This window comes from Phocoena sinus, chromosome 11 (genome assembly GCF_008692025.1).
Source record: "Phocoena sinus isolate mPhoSin1 chromosome 11, mPhoSin1.pri, whole genome shotgun sequence".
NCBI lineage: Eukaryota > Metazoa > Chordata > Mammalia > Artiodactyla > Phocoenidae > Phocoena > Phocoena sinus.
Genome location: NC_045773.1, coordinates 40,946,569 through 40,963,907, shown reverse-complemented (window position 1 = coordinate 40,963,907; position 17,339 = coordinate 40,946,569). Strand labels below are relative to the sequence as shown.

The window sequence follows — 17,339 nt, the reverse complement described above, 5'->3', positions numbered from 1 at the left end:
GGACAGTCCCCTCCCATTACCGCTCAACCTGGGGTGGAGGTAGGACAGAGAACAGAATGAGGAGAAAGGGGACTGAGTTCCCTGGAAGATGAAAGGGACATGACCCAGGCCAGTGGTCTGATCAGAGCCTTGTTCAGACAGTTTGTGAGGGAAAATGGACCTTCCTTGGGGGAAGAAGGGGACACGACCATGCTCTGAGGGCACATAAGGGGACATAGACCTGCCGAGGTTGTCCGAGGGGACACAACCCTGCTCTGAGGGCGGGTAAGGAGACATAGAACTTCCATGGGTGTTGGAGGGGACAGAGCTCTACTCTGAGGGTACAGGAGGGGACAATGAACCTCCTGAGGGGGTCTCAGGGGACACAGTTCTGCTCCGAGGGTACCTGAGGGGACAAAGCTTGCCCTGTGTAGTCTGAGACACAATCCTTTCCTGACGGCACATGATGGGACATGGACCTTCTGTGGGGGTCTGAGGAGACACAGCTCTGCTCCAAGGGCGCATGAGGGGACATGGACCTTCCATCATAATCTGAGGGGACTCAGCTTTGCTCCGAGGGTGCGTGAGGGGACAAGAACTGCCCTGTGTGGTCTGAGAAGAAACCATCCTTCCCTGAGGGCACGTGAGGGGACATGGACCCTCCGTGGGGCTCTCAGGGGACACAGCTCTGTTCCAAGGGCATGTAAGGGGATCTTAAACTACCTAAGGGGATCAGAGGGGACGCAGCTTCACTCCGAGGGCGTGTGAGGGGGTCTCTGGACCTCCTGCGGGGGTCTGTGGGGACACAGCTCTGCTCCAAGGGCACGTGAAGGGACCACGAACAACCTGAGTGGGTCTGAGGGGACACAGCTCTGCTCTGAGGGTGTGTTAGCAGACATTGAACTTCCTGAGGGGGTCGTAAGGGACACAGCTCTGCTCCAGGGTGCATGAGGGGACATTGGACCTCCTGAGTGAGTCTGAGGGTACACAGCTCTGCTCCGAGGGTGCGTGAGGGGACATTGAACATCCTGAGGTGGTGTGAGGGGACATAGCTCTGCCCTGATGGCGTGTGAGGGAACATTGAACCGCCCGAGGGGGTCTGAGGGGACACACTCTGCTCCGAGGGCTTTAGAGGGGACATTGAACTTTCTGAGGGGGTCTGAGAGAACACAGCTCTGCTCCGAGGGTGCGTGAGGGGACACTGGACCTCCTGAGTGGGTCTGAGGGGACACAGCTCTGCTCCAAGGGCATGTAAGGGGATATTGAACCACCTGAGGTGATCAGAGGGGACACAGCTTTGCTCTGAGGGCATATGAGGGGATTCTGGACCCCCTGCGGGGGTCTAAGGTGAAACAGCTCTGCCCTGCGGGCATGTGAGGAGACATTGGACTTCATGCTTGGGTCTGAGGGGGACACACCTCTGCTCCGAGGGCGCATGAGGACAGGACCTGCCCTGTGTGGTCTGAGGAGACACAATCCTTCCCTGAGGGCACATGAAGGGACATCGACCTTCCCTGGGGGTCTGAGGGGACATAGCTCTGCTGCAAGGGTGAGTGAGGGGACATAGACTTTCCGTGTGGTCTGAGGGGACACAGCTCTGCTCCGAGGGTGCATGAGGGGACATTGGCCCTCCTGAGGGACCTGTGGGGATAAAACTCTACTCCGAGGGTGGGTGATGGGACATGGACCTTCCGTGTGGGTCTGAGGGGACACAGCTCTGCTCCGAGGGTACGTGAAGGGACATTGGACCTCCTGAGCAGTCTGTGGAGACACAGATCTACTCCGAGGGCAGGTGAGGGGAAACGGACCTTCCGTGGGGGTCTGAGGGAACACCACTCTGCCCCAAGGGCATGTGAGGGGGCACTGGACCTCCTTAGGGAGTCTGAAGGGACACAGCTCTGCTCCGAGGGCAGGTGAGGGGAATTTGGACTTCCTGAGGGGGTCTGAGGAGACACTTTCTGCTCCGAGGGCATGACAGGTGACGTTGGACCTCCTGAAGAGGTCTGAGTGGAAACAGCTCGGTTCTGAGGGCACGTGAGGGAACATGGACCGTCCTTGCGGGTCTGCGGGGACACAGCTCTGTTCCAATGGCGCGAGGGGACACTGGAGAACTGAGGGGGTCTGAGGGTACACAGCTCTGCTCCAAGGGCATGTGAGGGCACAAGACCTGCCCTGTGTGGTCTGAGGAGACAGAATCCTTCCCTGAGGGCACGTGAGGGGACATGGACCCTCTGTGGGGGTCTCAGGGGACACAGCTCTGCTTCAAGGGCATGTAAGGGGACACTGAACCACCTGAGGGGATTAGAGGGGACACAGCTCTGCTCTGAGGGCATGTGAGGGGACGTTGAATCTCCTGAGTGGGTCTGAGGGGACAAGCTCTGCTCTGTTTGTGAGGGGACATGAACCTCCCGATGGGACCTGAGGGGACAGCTGTGCCAGAGGGCAAGTGAGGGGACATGGACCTTTTAAGGGGGTCTGAGGAGACACAGCTCTGCTCCAAGGGCACGTGAGGAGACAAGACCTGCCCTGTGTGGCCTTGAGACACAATCCTTCCCTGAGGGCACCTGAAGGGACATCGACCTTCCGTGAGGGCCTGAGGGGACATAGCTCTGCTCTGAGGGCATATGAGGGGACATTTGAGCTCCTAAGGGGGTCCACAGCTCTGCTCCAAGGGTGAGTGAGGGGACATGGACCTTTCATGTGGTCTGAGGGGACACAGCTCTGCTCCGAGGGTGCAAGAGGGGACAAGACTTGCCTTGTGTGGTCTGAGGAGACACAATCCTTCCCTGATGGCACGTGAGGGACATGGACCTCCACGGGGAGTCTGAGGGGACTCAGCTCTGCTCCAACGGTGCGTGAGGGGCAAGACCTGCCCTGCGTGGTGTGGAGACACCATCCTTCCCTGAGGGCACATGAAGGGACAAGGAGCCGTTGGGGTGGGAAACACTGCGGGGACACAGCCCTACACTGAGGGTGCTTGTGGGCATGGACTTCCTGAGGGGCTCTGAGGGGCAAAAGCAGCGCTCTGAGAGTGCTTGATGGGGCACAGACCTTCTGTGGGGGTCAGCAGGGACACAGCTCTGCTCCGAGGGCACATGAAGTGACGTGACCCTGCCCCAGGGGGTCTGAGTGATACAGTTTTGCTCCTAGGGGGTGTGAGGGGTCATGGACCTGCCGGGGGGCGGGGCAGGGGCGGTGGTCTGAGGGGGTGCAGTCCTGCTCTGAGGGTACTAGAGGGGACGTGGACCATCCATCCATCAGGGGTTCTAACAGGGTCCTGGCTCTGCCTTCATTTTTAGAAGTGAGGTCTGGCTGTGGGGACCCGGTCAGAGGGTGCTGGGTCAGTGGCTCTCATTGAGCACTGGGACACACAGGCTGGACTGTGTTCAGCTATAACCCTGTTGTCTCCTCAGCCAGCCCCAGAATGATCCCAGCCCGAGGCTCCCACGGCCGACTGAAACAAGCCTTGCCTGGGGCAGAGCCTTGGGCAGCGTAGGGGACTCTAGAGCCAGACAGGGGTCTGGGCCCTGGCTGGCTTCCCGTGTTTGCTGTGTGATCCAGGGCAAGCTGCCTTCCCTCTCTGAGCCTCAGCTTCACTTCTGAGGTCAGGCTCCTGTCTAGGTCTCTTGGCCTGTGTGGTCTCAGTACCCCGACCTGCTCCCTGGTGGGCCCCCAGGCTAGCTCTTGGCTGCCTGGACAAGGACTTTATCTTTCCCTTGGGCAGACCTGGGGCCCTCAGCACTGAAGGCCAGGACATCCCCAGGTGAGAGGCTCCCTCCTTCTTCGGCATCCCGGTCATGCAGGCAGTGGGGGCCAAGAGGGTGGGTGTGGATCCTGTGCATCTCCTTCCCATCCAAAGGCGGGGGTCAGGAAAGGGGCCAGGGTCTGGGAGGCAGAAAACTGTATCCCAGGCCTAAAACCATCCCTTCAGGCCTCAGCCTTCCATCTGTGCGTGAAAGGAGGGGAGGTGGGGCCCTTCGTGTGCCTGAACTAATTATGCCCCTGCCACCTGCAGCATCTGTTTTAGGGGGGTAGAGAGGAGAGTTTCAATGCCCCCAAAGGCTTCCTGACTGGAAGGCCTGATGGTTCTCAGTCCCAGTTCACAGACTGCAGTGTGGGGACACGGCCAGCGGTTCTGGCAGGGGACTCTGTTGATGGACAGCCCCATGGGGCTCCTGTTGGCTTTGCTTCCCAATGGTGAGGAGGAGGGGACGAGGCCAGGCTGGGAGGACGGGGTTCTGGGCACGGCACGCCGGGCTTGTGACCACTGCAAGCTCCCTTCTCAGAGCTTCAGTACCTGTGGCTCCAGACTCCAGGCCCTGGTGCACGAGGCCCTCCACCTGCTCCTCTCCACTCCCCACGCGGTGCTCTCCAGTCAGCTCTCCTTGGGGGCCTCTGCCCCAGCACCCTTTTCCTGCTGCAGCACGTATGAGTCAGGGGACGGCCTTGGTGTGAACCACGTCCTGGCCCTGCCCAGAGGCGAAACTGTCAGGCTACCTGCCCCCAACAAGCGCACCCCAACCAGTGAGATAGAGAGGTGTGTCGTGTGTCTGTTGTTATGTGTATGTTTGTATACATGCTTATTTGCATTTGCGTGTGTTTGCGTGTTTGTATATGTGCCTAGTTGTATGTATCTGTTGTGTCTATTTGTACTGTCAGTTTGTAGTTCTATTTGTATCCTGTGTCTGTGTGTTTGTAATGTGCTCATGTTTGTAATATGCATCTGTGTGTCCATTTGCATGTGTGTCTTTTGGTGTGTCTGTGTGCGTGACTGTACTGTGTGTGTACCAATATGTCTGTTTGTATTTATTGGTATGTCTGTGTATATGTGTGTGTCTATTTGTGTGTGTGTGTCTGTGTGGACCCGTGGTCTGAGAACGCCGCCTGTGGGTGGAATTTGGCCCAGAGACATGTTTGGTTTGGCCCTCATAGTATTTTCAACATCTTGAGCCAACATTTAAAAATCAGGATATTTCACATAAAAATTCAGCTTTTCAGTTTCTTTTAAAAATTCAGAAGCCCTGGCAGCCTCGGGCCTGCGTTCCCATGAGGCCACTCTCCTCCAGAGCTGCTCAGAGGCTGCCTCGTCCTCCCACCCTCCACAGCCTCACCACTTTTCTCGCCCAGCAGCACCTTGAGGATGACTGAGTTTGTGATCCCAGAGTGTGTGGTCATGACCGAGTGTAAGCCTGCTTGCCAGGGAGTGTGTGCACGAGTGTATGGGACGAGTTCATGTGTGTGTGTGTGTAGGGGGGAGGGTGTGTGTGCGCATAAATCCATTTTGCAATGGGGGGCGTGTACACGTGAATGCGTGTGTGCATATGAGGTCAACCTGTGTCAGGGGGCTGAGCGCATGTGTGAATGTGTGCATGTGTGCATTAGGCAAATGTGAGTGTGTGTGGGACATGTGAGTGCCTGCACGTGTGTAGGGCATCTGTGCTTGCGGAGGTTGAGGTATGTGAATGCATGCGTTTGCAGGTGTGTGCGCGTGGGGTTTGCGTGGACATACTTGTGGCCATGTGGAGTGTGTGAGCCACTGCGGTCTGAGCATGCTCTGCACAGGAGCTTCTTTCGGCCGTTGAGGGGGAATCGGATTCCGGGTTTCTGGCTGGGCCACCTTGTGGGATTTATTTCTGTCTCAGTGCCGACCAGAGGCCTGAGTAATGGGAACATTTTAAGAAAACCAGTAAATACATAGAGAAAGGGCAGGCTGGCCGGGAAATAGGCTGGACACCCCTGCCCAGCCCACAGCTGCCAGAGGCCCTGAGTCCAGGCCTAAGGCAGGGAGGGAAGCAGCCCTAGAACCCAGCATGCTCAACCACTATGCTCTATGGATACCCACTTCTGCCTATCCAGTGGGTGAGTCCCCTACACCGCCTGGATGGCCCCTGGAGCTAGGCATCTTCGCAGCTTGGCTCTGAGCAACAGATGCTCAGGACAGGCCCAGGGGATGCCATGTCAGACCTGGTCCAGGGGCTAAGGGGACCTGACCCTCCAGGTGGGGCCCCTTTCCCAGCCAGGCTACAGTGGGTCCACATCCCTGAGTATTCTGTCCACACACGTCTCACACATACGTAGACCCTCCCTCAGGAGGGATGAGGCTGCCTGTGACCTGGCAGGGTTGGTGCTCCCCACAGGGTTGGGAGGGTACGCAACACGCTCCACTTGGAGCCCACACACCCGAAAGTGCCTGGTGCCTGGAACCTGCGGAAGGCTGGTGTCGGTGGGGCGGAGTGGAGGGTTCTGTTGCTCCCCAGGACATGGCCACCACTGTTCTGGGTTTCAGGCTGACTGAGCCCCACTCCCGGGATCACCTCGGATATCAGCCCCTTAAATGACACAGGCCCCACGGGAAAGGATGGGGTGCTTCCTCTGGTGGGGTGAGGTTCCTTACAGAAGATCCACTTCAGCAGCGGGAAAAGCAGGCTGTGCTGACCCACACTCCCCTGCAGGGGCCCTGGGTCAGTGTCTTCTGCTGCCCCCCAGTGGCCGTGTGCGGGCAACAGGGGAAATAAAGGCTACACGGAGATTCTTATCCATAAAGGTCTGCTGGCTGAATAGAATCGCTGGGCTCTTGGCCCTAGATCCCCACCACTCACTACCCCCCAGTGTGATGCCCAGTGAGATGGTTTGGGGAAAGCCAAGTCTTTTAGACTGGTCTGAGGAAAGGAACGTGGCTCCTAGCACAGATCCCAAGACCACTTGGAAGGTCAGCTCCTGGAGAGCAGGGCAACATCAGGTTTACAGCTGCATCCTTCGCCCCTGGAACAGTGTCCAGCACAAGGTGGATACTCAGGAAACAGGACGAATTAATGCCTGAATCCCCAGCTCCTGTAAGGGTGCTGCAGCAGGCCCCAGATGCAGCTCAGAGCCCCATGGAGAGGTCACCTGAAGGTGAGCAGGAGTCTCGCACACTGAAGCCCAGGGGTGGGGAAGAGCAGCATGAAACCCCAACAGGGGGATTGGCCTGGACGATGCCTTGGGCTTGAGGATGCACAGGTAGAGTCCAGGGGACTTGGTTTGCCCAAACTGGTCACCTTCACACAATTCACCTGCAGCCCACTGGGCTAGACAGAATTTTCCCTTGTAACTTTAGGGGCTGTGCCTCTCTGTGACCCTGTGTCTGCGATTCCTCACCGTGTTACAGGCCCTATACCAGCCCGGATGTCCACCTGGCCTCTAGGGTCCTGTTCCTGCAATCCCAGGTATGACTTCCTCCCAGCCCTCGTGCTGCCTCCCCTCCTACCCAGAGGCATCAAGCGTGAGTCTCTGGGCCAGCAGGCCCTGTACTCCTGTCCTCTGCTTGGCAAAGGGGTATCCATGCTGTTGCCGAACAATTCAAACCTGACACCTCTCCTGAGATGACCCAGAGGCCAGATGTCCTCGAGGATTTCAAGCAGGAAGAGGGGCCTGGAGTGTTGGGAGGTCAGGGCTGTCCTGGAGGAGTGCCTGGTGAGCCGGGTAGCAGTGGGCACACCGGGGCTCCATCCACAGAGCTGGGCACTGCCACTTGGCCCATTTCTTCAGCCCTATGACAAAGGGGCTGCTGGGGCCTGAGAGTCTGTCGCTGGGGCCTGTCCCTCCAATCAAGAGTACTGTATTATTCTAGGTAGGAGTCCTTTATCAGATATGGGGTTTGCAGGTTATTTTCTTAGTCAGTAGATTTTCTCTTCATCCTTTTAACAGGGTCTTTGTTGGAGCAAAAGCTTTTCATTTTGGTTGTCAAATTTACCCATTTTTTTCTTTATGAATTGTGCTTTCTCATGTCTAAGAACGCTCTTCACCAAGCTCTAGGTCCTGAAGGTTTTCTCCTATAATCCACTTTAATTTTTGTATAAGGTCTGAAGTGTAGGTTGGGGTTCCTTTTTGGGACCTTTGGATGGATATCCAATCACTCCAGCACAATTCACTGAAGACTGTCCTTCCTCCATTGAGCTCATTTTGCACCTTTGCCAAAAATTAGTGAGCCATACCTATGTGGGGCTACTTCTGAGTTCTCTGTATTCTTCCATTGATCTATGTGCCTACTTTTCCACCAATACCACCATCTTGATTACTGTAGCTGTATAGTAAGTCTTGAAATGGGTAGATTGATTCTTCCTGCTTTATTCTTCTATTTAAAAATTGTTTAAGCTGTTCAAGTTCTTGTAACTTTCCTGATACATTTTAGAATAATCTTGTCTATATATAAAAATCTTATTGAGATTCTGATATGAATTGCATTAAACCTATGTATCAATTCTCCAGTAAAACCACCTGAGCTTGGAGATCTCTTTTTCAGGGGTTTAAAAATTATGAATTCAATATCCTTAATAGTTACAGAGCTATGCAAATTATCTTTTTCATTTGGGGTGAGTTATGGCAGTTTGCACTTTTCAAGGAATTGGTCCGTTTCATCAACTTGTCAAAATGTGGGTATTTACAGTACCCCTTTATTGTCCTTTTGATGTCCATGGGGTCTATAGTGATAGCCTTATTTCATTCCTAATATGCCTAATGTGTCTCCTCTTTCCTTTTTTTTTCTTTTTATTTATTTTTGGCTGCATTGGGTCTTCGTTGCTGCGCATGGGCTTCCTCTAGTTGTGGTGAGCGGGGGCTACTCTTCATTGTGGTGCATGGGCTTCTCATTGCGGTGGCTTCTCTTGTTGTGGAGCACGGGCTCTAGGCGTGTGGGCTTCAGTAGTTGTGGCACATGGGCTCAGTAGTTGTGGCTTGCGGGTGCTAGAGCGTGGGCTCAGTAGTTGTGGCGCACAGGCTTAGTTGCTCCATAGCATGTGGGATCTTCCTGGACCAGGGATTGAACCCATGACCCCTGCACTGGCAGGAGGATTCTTAACCACTGCACCACCAGGGAAGTCCCTGTCTCCTCTTTCTTCGTCAGTCTTTATTTCTTGTTAGTCAATTACTGATTTCTGCAATGTTTACCACTTTCTTTGCTCACCACTTCTTCCTGCATCCTGTGGCAGGCACTGCTGGCTGCCTTCCCGGTACTCTTTCTACCCTTCTTCCTTTCTCATGGAACCTCAATTTCAATCATGGTGGCAATGTGCCCAGCTTAAAATACCCTTACTCCCCACATGTCTGCAGTTAGGGTTGGATCTGACACAGTAATGGCTGATCAGATGTGAAGGAAAGCATGGGCGACAGGGCTTGAAGCCATGGTTTCTTCAGCTGGCTTGCCCTTTGCCCTTCCCCCTCCTGCCTGTCGGTGGGGGGAGTGGTGGTGAAGGCCTCCAAGAGAGTTAAGGACGGCAGCTGAGGACACAGAAGGGACTCACGTCCTTAGTGGTCTCAAGGAGTCACTGTACCACCTTAGACATAACACAAGAAAAAAACCCCTCCTCGTTTAAAATCCTGTAGGTGAGCATCTGCCAAATGTCATCCTGATTCCCATACCCTTCTCCCTGCCCCCTCCCTCCTCCTCCTGCTATGGAGCATCCTTTAGTAGTTCTTTCAGCAAAGATCAGTGCAGAGTAAACACTTAGTGTCATAAGCCTGAAAATGTCTATCTTGCCCTTATTATTACTGAGCAGACTGACATTTATGTTTCCTCAGCACTTAGGAAAAATTTGTCTTCTACTATCTACCACTGACTGATGAAAAGTGGAACTCATTCATTAGTAGGCAAACTTTCCGTTGTTGTTATTTTTTTTTTTTTTCCCCTCCTGTAGCTTGTTGGATTTTCCTCTTTCCCTTCAATGTTCTAATCTTGACCATTGTAGTGAAACTGCGATGTAGCCATTAAAAAAATTCTACTTCATACTCATCGAGTAATTTAGGTTGTGAATTCTGGGAATTTCTTTTAAAATTGTGTGAAACACAGTATATACAACCAAAAAAAAGGAGAAAATGAACGGATAAAGAATAAAATGAATTCCCACCACTTAAGCCAAGAAAAAGAACATTATCAACACCTCAGAGGGCCCCTTCCCAGAGCTAACCACAAGCCTGATGATGAGGATCATTGCCTTTGCTCTTCTGTGCCGACTTTACCACCCATGTGTGTATCCTTAGAGAGTATATTGTTCTACTCTGCCTGTGTTCGAACATCACACAAGTGTCTCATACTTCTTTTCTTCCGTGACCTGCTTCTTTTTTTAAAAAAAAATTTTATTTATTTTTGGCTGCGTTGGGTCTTCGTTGCTGCGTGCAGGCTTTCTCTAGCTGTGGCAAGCGGGGGCTACTCTTCGTTGTGGTGTGTGGGCATCTCACTGCGGTAGCTTCTCTTGTTGTGGAGCGTGGGCTCTAGGCGCGCAGGCTTCAGTAGTTGTGGTACGTGGGCTCAGCAGTTGTGGCTCGCGGGCTCTAGAGCGCAGGCTCAGTAGCTGTGGCACACGGGCTTAGTTGCTCCGTGGCATGTGGTATCTTCTGGGACCAGGGCTCGAACCCATGTCCCATACATTGGCAGGTGGATTCTTAACCACTGCACCACCAGGGAAGTCTGACTTGCTTCTTTTGAGATGTATCCACAATCTTACACGGGGCTATAGCTCATTTCCTTGCTATAGAGTATTCCACTGTCAAAACAATAACTCATTGTGTTTTACTGTATGTGTGCTATTATGAACATTGCTTCTATTAGGGTTCCTGTCCCTGTCTCCCGGTATTCTTGTGCAACAGTGCTCTAGGACACTAATAGTGGAATTGCTGGTGACTGGCTGTGCACCAGTTCAACTTTTTCAAAAGTGGTCTTACCAACCAGCATTCCCACATGTGGCAGGTGGGAGGCCCGCTGCTCCACAGCACACCAGGGTAGCTAGTAACCCTTCTGTCTGAAAGTCTCCCTTGTCTGGCATCACCCCAGCTAGCTGAGCTTCATTCTGTTGATTTTGAGCATGACAGAGCTTTTCTAATCCCTTTCAATCTGTTTGAAAGACTGGGTTTAGGTTTCTTTTTTTAAACGACATCAGACAAGAGTTTTTTTTTAAAAAAGCGAACAGGTACATTAATAGTAATTAATGACATATTTGGATTTATCTGTCCCACCTTCTTCTCTCTTTGCCTTCTTTTGGATAATTTATTTTTCTCAGTCCATTTTTTTTTCTTAATTTCTTTGGAAGAGGTACTAGGGACTTCCCTGGCGGTCCAGAGGTTAGTACTCTGTGCTCCCAATGCAGGGGGCAGGGGTTTGATCCCTGGTCAGGGAACTAAGATTCCACATGCTGTATGGTGAAGCAAAAAAAAAAAGAAAAAAAAAGAAAAAAAGAAGGGGTACATTCTATCACTCTATTTCTATTTTTAGCGTTATCCTAGAAATGTCAGCCTGTCTGTATACCAGAGTCTTTGCTCTCTTCCTGAGTGAGCTTGGTAGATGGCTGTAATTCCAATCACTGCTCACCTCAGGACTTACTATTATTGTTGTTATGTACCCTAGCCCTTGTTTTACTTTTACTTCACAACACATATTTGTTTTATAAGGTTAACGTCTACTTAAATTTACACTTTCTTTCTCTTCATTCCTTCTTACGATCTCAGATTTTCCATCTGGGATTCAGTCTGAAGACATTCATTCAAAAAAAGATATTCAGTTTTTTTGTTTTTTGTTTTTTAAGGAGAATGCTTATTTCTTTTTTTAAAAAACAGCTTTATTGAGATATAATATATACCTCATACAATTCACACATTTAAAGGTACAATTCAATGGCTTTTAGCATATTCACAGACTTGTACAACCATCACCATAATCCATTTTAGAATATTTTCATTACCTCAAGATAGATTTTTTTTAAAAAGTCTGCTGGTGACAAAACCTCTGATCTTGTTTGTCTAAAAATATTTTGTACTTGTAACATATTTTCTCTGGGTATAGAATTTCAAGTTGACAATTACCTTTTGTCCAGCTAACACTGACGCCAGATGGTACCATTCCAGTTAACACCGGCTGTGTTTAAGACATTTGCTGTGGGCTTGCTCTTTGAAAGAAAATATAATCTCTAATTTTAAGATTGTTTCTTGGTCTTTTCGTTCTGACAATTTATTACAATGTGTTCACGTAGGTACTGGTTTTTAAACACGTCCGCAAATTCTTAGACTCCACCTCGAGGTGGAACCTAATTCTTCTCCCTTTCTCCTCCCTTTGAGCGTGGGCTGGACGCAGTGACTTGCTTCTAACAAATAGGCTGTGGCAGAATATCACTTCCAAGACCTGGTCATAAAAGACCCTAAAGCTTCCTCCTGCTTCCTCTCTGGGATCACTCATTCTGGGGAAAGCCAGCCTCTACCACATGTGAACACTCATGCAAGCCTTATGGAGAGGTGCACGCGGCAAGAACTGTGTGTGCGTAATGCTTTTCTATGCATTCCTGTGAGTGCTGGGAGTGGAAACGGTCCTAAAGCAGATCCTCCAGCCCCAGTCGAGCCTTGCGTCGCCTGCTGCCCTGGAGGACATCTTGACGGCTACTTCAAAGAGACCCCAAACTAGAACTACTCAGCTAAGCCACTCCTGAATTCCTGATCCACAGAAACTGTCAGAAAATAATGATTTGTTGTTTTAAGCCACAGAGACTTGGGGTAATTTGTATGCAGCAATTTATAATTAATACGAAGTGTGAAAAAACTTGAGGCAAACTTGCTTATTGAGCTGTAATGAACATACAAAAAGTGCACAAAACGTATATGTACAGCTCAATGAATATTTGTAAAGTGAACATACCTAATGAATCACCACCCATAACAAGAGACAGAACATTTGACTGCAGATGTCTTTTGGTTGCCCAGCTTGAGAACTGTTGACCTCGAACCTGTAGACTGGTGATTTTGAAAAGTTCAGTCAAGTGAAAAAAAAAAAAAAGACCTTTGCCCCATTTTTGCCTTTTTTTCCCCCTGGAACTCCAACCACAAGTTGGATCTTCTCACTCTATCCTTCGTATCTCTTAGCCTCTTGTTTACATTACTGATCTGTTTATCACGCTGGCTGCATTCTAGATAACCTCTTCAGATCTAGCTTCCTATTCACAAGTTGTCTCTTTGGCTCTAATTCACAGATACAAGGTTTTAAATTGCTATAATAATTTTTACTTCTAGAGCATCACTTTGGTTCTTCTGCAAATCTATTCTGCTTTTCAAGCTTCTCTTTTAGTTCTTAAATCATTTTTAAACACTGAAATTATCTGACTGATAATTCTAATGTCTGAAGTCTTTGCAACTCTCATGCTACCATGTTCTTTCTGATGTCCTTTGCTTTGAGTGCTTTGTTGCCTAGTATCTCTCGTGAACTTTTCTGTAAGCTATTCCTCTTTCTTGGAACTTTATTGGTGGGGATTCTTTGAGGACTAAGATGAATAAAGGTTCATTCAGGTCGGATCTGCATTTCCTTCTATCAAGTGTCTGAGACCACCACATTCTGGGACCACTGTAAATCGTGGCCTGAGGTTTCCCGTGTGCAAACCCACATGAGGGAGGGCTGCCTCAGTTCTCAAGGGAGACTTTATTCTACTCCAGTAATTGGCAGGGTTCAAGTTCCCCTTGGGATGTCAAGAGTACAGACTGATTATTAGTTTACAGAGGGTGCTGCCCTTTGGGGCCCCACCAGGCACTGAGGGCCTCCAAAACCAAGGCTCGATTTCACCTGGCTTGTCAAATACCTCCAGAGCAAAGGTCAGGCTTCAGCATTCTGCCACTTCTCTTACTTTTTGGCCTGAGTATTCCATACTTTCTTGCCAGATCATTGATGCATTTAAAAAGCATTTGTCAATATTTATTTACCTAGTATTTTTAGCTGTTTTCCAAGGGAAGATCAGTTCAGGCAACCATCCTACCGAGATGCCAGAAACAGAAGTGATTGCTACTCCTTCTTCAAGTACCTTTTTTCTCCAGTTTTCTCTTCCCAAACGAATTCCTATCAGCTAAAGGACAGCTACCAGTACGTCAGGGCTCTCAACCTATCCCCTCTCTCTCCTTCTTTCTCTCTCTCTGCCACCTTTTGGATCTTCAACTTTACTTCCAATTTATTAATCCCTTCTTTGACTATAAGTAATCATTTAGCTCCTCCAGTGAGTTTCTTACTTTAATAAACATTCTTGGGCTTCCCTGATGGCTCAGCAGTTAAGAATCCACCTGCCAATGCAGGGAACACGGGTTCAAGCCCTGGTCCGGGAAGATGCCACAAGTCGCGGAGCAACTAAGCCCGTGCGCCACAACTACTGTGTCTGCGCTATAGAGCCAGCAAGCCACAACTACTGAGCCCGCGTGGCACAACTACTGAAGCCCACGCACTCTAGGCCCTGTGCTTCGCAACACGAGAAGCCACCGCAATGAGAAGCACGTGCACCGCAACGAAGAGTAGCCCCCGCTCTCTGCAATGAGAGAAAGCCCGCACGCAGCAACGAAGACCCAACGCAGCCAAAAATAAATAAATTTAAAAAAATAAATAAATAAACATTCTTTATTTCCAAGATTTCTAATCAGTTGTTTCTTATACCAAATCCCTGTTCTTGAGTTGTGTGAGATCAAAAAGTCCCTCTTTGATCTCACTGGTGATAAAACAAATGCTCATTTTAAAGCCTGTTAGGATATTATCGTTTTACTTTCTTCAAGTAGAAATTCTCCCACTTGTTGGGCTGCTGGCCATTCTTTATGGCACTGGATTTTCTCATGCATTTTATAATTTTTGAGTGTCCCTCATGGGTGATAGTTTTTGCTTTTCTCTCTCCCGGCAGGGCCGTTGTTCTACAGGGCACACAGGGCTGCAAATGCAGAAGCAAACCTTTCATTAACTCTCTGGGCTCTCATACAGTGGGGATATCCTTACTCTGGTGCTGTGTGGGAGCCTAGTTGCCAGTCGCAGGTGTCTGAGTCCTACACTGCCACAGACAAACATCCTGCTTCCAACTGCAATCCCAGGAGGTGGGGGCATCTTTTCACCCTTTATTCCTAGGAAGGGAAGCCCAGCTCTAGACCCTGGCTATGCAGAGAGAGCCTGGCTCCAGTCCTGACACCTGTGGGACATGTCTGATCCCTGTCCGTTGTGGGAATCAGTCCTGGCCTTGTCTCACTGCTCACCACAGCAGTCAGCCACCTACCACTTCAGCCCTTACTCATAGCTGCCAGTTTCTGCTCCCTTCCCAAGAATTATCTTAGAGGAGTTGCATAATTTTAAGTTAAACCATTTACTTTATTGTATGAGTGACAGTCTGTGTGCACACACTCCCTCCACCTCTACCGCCCGAGTCCTCAGCACCGTCTACCAGAGCTGGGCCATTGCGTTCCTAGAAGCTGGCACGGAGGGAGGAACACACCGGGATGACTCAGGGCAGAGGCGGGAGGCTCAAGGGGAAACCATGAAGGAAACTTAAGAGTGTGATCATCCTGGAGGAGATGAAACTCTAAATGGTCACAGGTACCTGGAGTCAGACTTGTGGCCAGCCGGTCATTCTGGAGAGTCAGCTCCACAGAGGAGGCTCACGGTCCTGAAGCCAGGACCTTGGGGACCCAGGGTCCAAGACCACCCCCAAAACCCAGGCTACAATACCCCAGTCTTTAGCAGAATGGGCCACCCTCCCCCATACGGGTGCCCTGTGCCAGGGAAGCCAGCGTCTAGCTCTGGCCGGTGAAGTGGGGAGACGGGCTGCTGGGGCTGTGGGTGGAATGTGAACGAGCAGTGCCAGGGGCCCCGAATCTGTAGTGGCCCAGAGTCGAGGCTTTGCCAAGGCACAGCTCACCCCCTTCATGGGCCCAGTCGCTTCCTTCTCACTGCGAGGGGGTCCACAGAGGACCAGAGTGGGAGCCTCTCCAAGGTATCCCACAAACTACTGTAAGGCCTATCTCTGTCACCCAAGGATTTTGAGATGATAACCGCTGACCAAGGACTGGACCAGAACCTGGACCCAGAAGGTCAGGCCTGGGCCTTCCCCACCCCTCCAGCCTCAACATGTTCAGCCCAACACAGGGCTTACTCATATTAAACATCACCTCTGCAGCTGCCCCACCTTGGGGCCCAAACCCAGAGTATCCCAAATATTCAGGAGGTTTCTGCCATACACAGGGGTCTGCTTGTTTCTATTTCCAGACATTAAAAAAATTCAAAATAACATATATATGTAGAGATACAGCAAGCCCACAGAGTTGTTGCTGGCTCTGCCCCAACTCAGCACGCTGGGGACCACTCAGGAGACAAGGAGCCGACCTCACAGCATGGGGAGGGGTGGGGTTCAGACTGCTAGGCAGGGAGTCACTGTTCTGAGGCCAAACTGGAGGTGATGGCAAGCCCAGCCCCGACCCTTGCCCAAGACCATCCTCCTATAGAACAGGCCTGAAGGGCGGGCGGCGAGGGGATAGGGCGTGCCTCAGTCGGAGTCACCAGCTTCTTGTTCGGTGGTGGTGGCCGCCACTGCAGAGGCCAGGTTGTCCTCCTGGCCCTTCAGCCTCTCACCTGGAAGGGTGGCAGACAGGAGGAGTGGAGAGGGGCCGTGTGTTTGCGCCACCACCCAGAGGGCAGGGAACGCTGCCTTACCAGGCCCCGCACTTACGGATCAGCTCGGCGATGGCCCTCTGGGTCCGCTTTTCTAGCTTCTCCAGCTTCTTGGCTACATCTCTCTTGAGGTCCCTGGAGCAGGGAGGCGGGAGGAGGCCGGAGGCTGAAGGCTGGCCTGGTGTGGCCTTGGGGCCTTCCCCTCCCACAGCCCCTCCGGCATCAGGAATCCCACTCAGGTGCCGGAGGTCAGGATGCTCCGCCCCCCTCTCTTTCTGTGTCCTCCAAAACCCAGCACCAGCCAACCTTGCCAGTCCCAGTGAGGCAGGGACTAGCACCACAGACCCACCCAACACAGGGGACCGAGTCAAGGTGTACAAGGCAGATGGTTCTTAGGGTCCTCTCTTTGTCTATTCCCCTTGGTCTCCATCAGGGAGTGACTTGCCCTGGCCCGCTGGGGGTCCTGCTCCTCCTTTGACCACACGTTCACCCTCACCACCAGGAGCTTCCAGAAGTGCACACACAGCCTATTCCCTCTGGATCTGGGTTTCCAAGGACACGCGTCCCATGCTTTTGTTTCATCATATCAGAACACCCTCAGCTAGTGCCGTACTTGACACAGAATTGCAACTGAGAGGGAAATGGCTGGTACCTCTGGCCCAAGGTAAAGCGAACACACGGCCCTCTCTCATCCTCTTTCTCTGCCCAGTCAAAGGGGCACCATGAAGGATGAGCATCCCCATTTCACTGCAGAGGGAGCTGAGGCCAAAGGGAAACAGGCTAGCTGGTGGCAGAACTGGCACAGAAACCTTCATCTGCCCTTCCCGCCATCTTGCCTCTACCCTACGGCTCCCTGAGGGCAACGGTCAGCCTTGTTCAAATGGAGCTCTCTGAGGTGGGGCGGGCCCTCATCCTTTCAGAAGGGACTTTTGGAGGGGACTGCTGAGCCCCC

At 51.4% G+C, this 17,339-nt stretch overlaps 1 protein-coding gene across 9 annotated transcripts in view; it reads right to left on the bottom strand.

Annotated features, from left to right (window-relative positions):
* Nucleotides 1-11,546: 11,546 nt before the first annotated feature.
* The window catches only part of CCDC12 (coiled-coil domain containing 12), a 51,637-nt gene continuing 45,844 nt past the window's right edge, over nucleotides 11,547-17,339 (bottom strand). For 8 of the 9 annotated variants that reach the window (XM_032648415.1, XM_032648411.1, XM_032648412.1 and 5 more), the window contains 2 exons: nucleotides 16,446-16,522; nucleotides 11,547-16,348 (listed from right to left, as the gene is read on the bottom strand). In XM_032648415.1, coding sequence (XP_032504306.1) covers nucleotides 16,263-16,348; nucleotides 16,446-16,522 — 163 coding nt within the window. In that variant the 3' untranslated portion in view covers nucleotides 11,547-16,262. The remainder of the gene's footprint in view (nucleotides 16,349-16,445; nucleotides 16,523-17,339) is intronic. The other variant, XM_032648408.1, reaches the window with a different exon arrangement.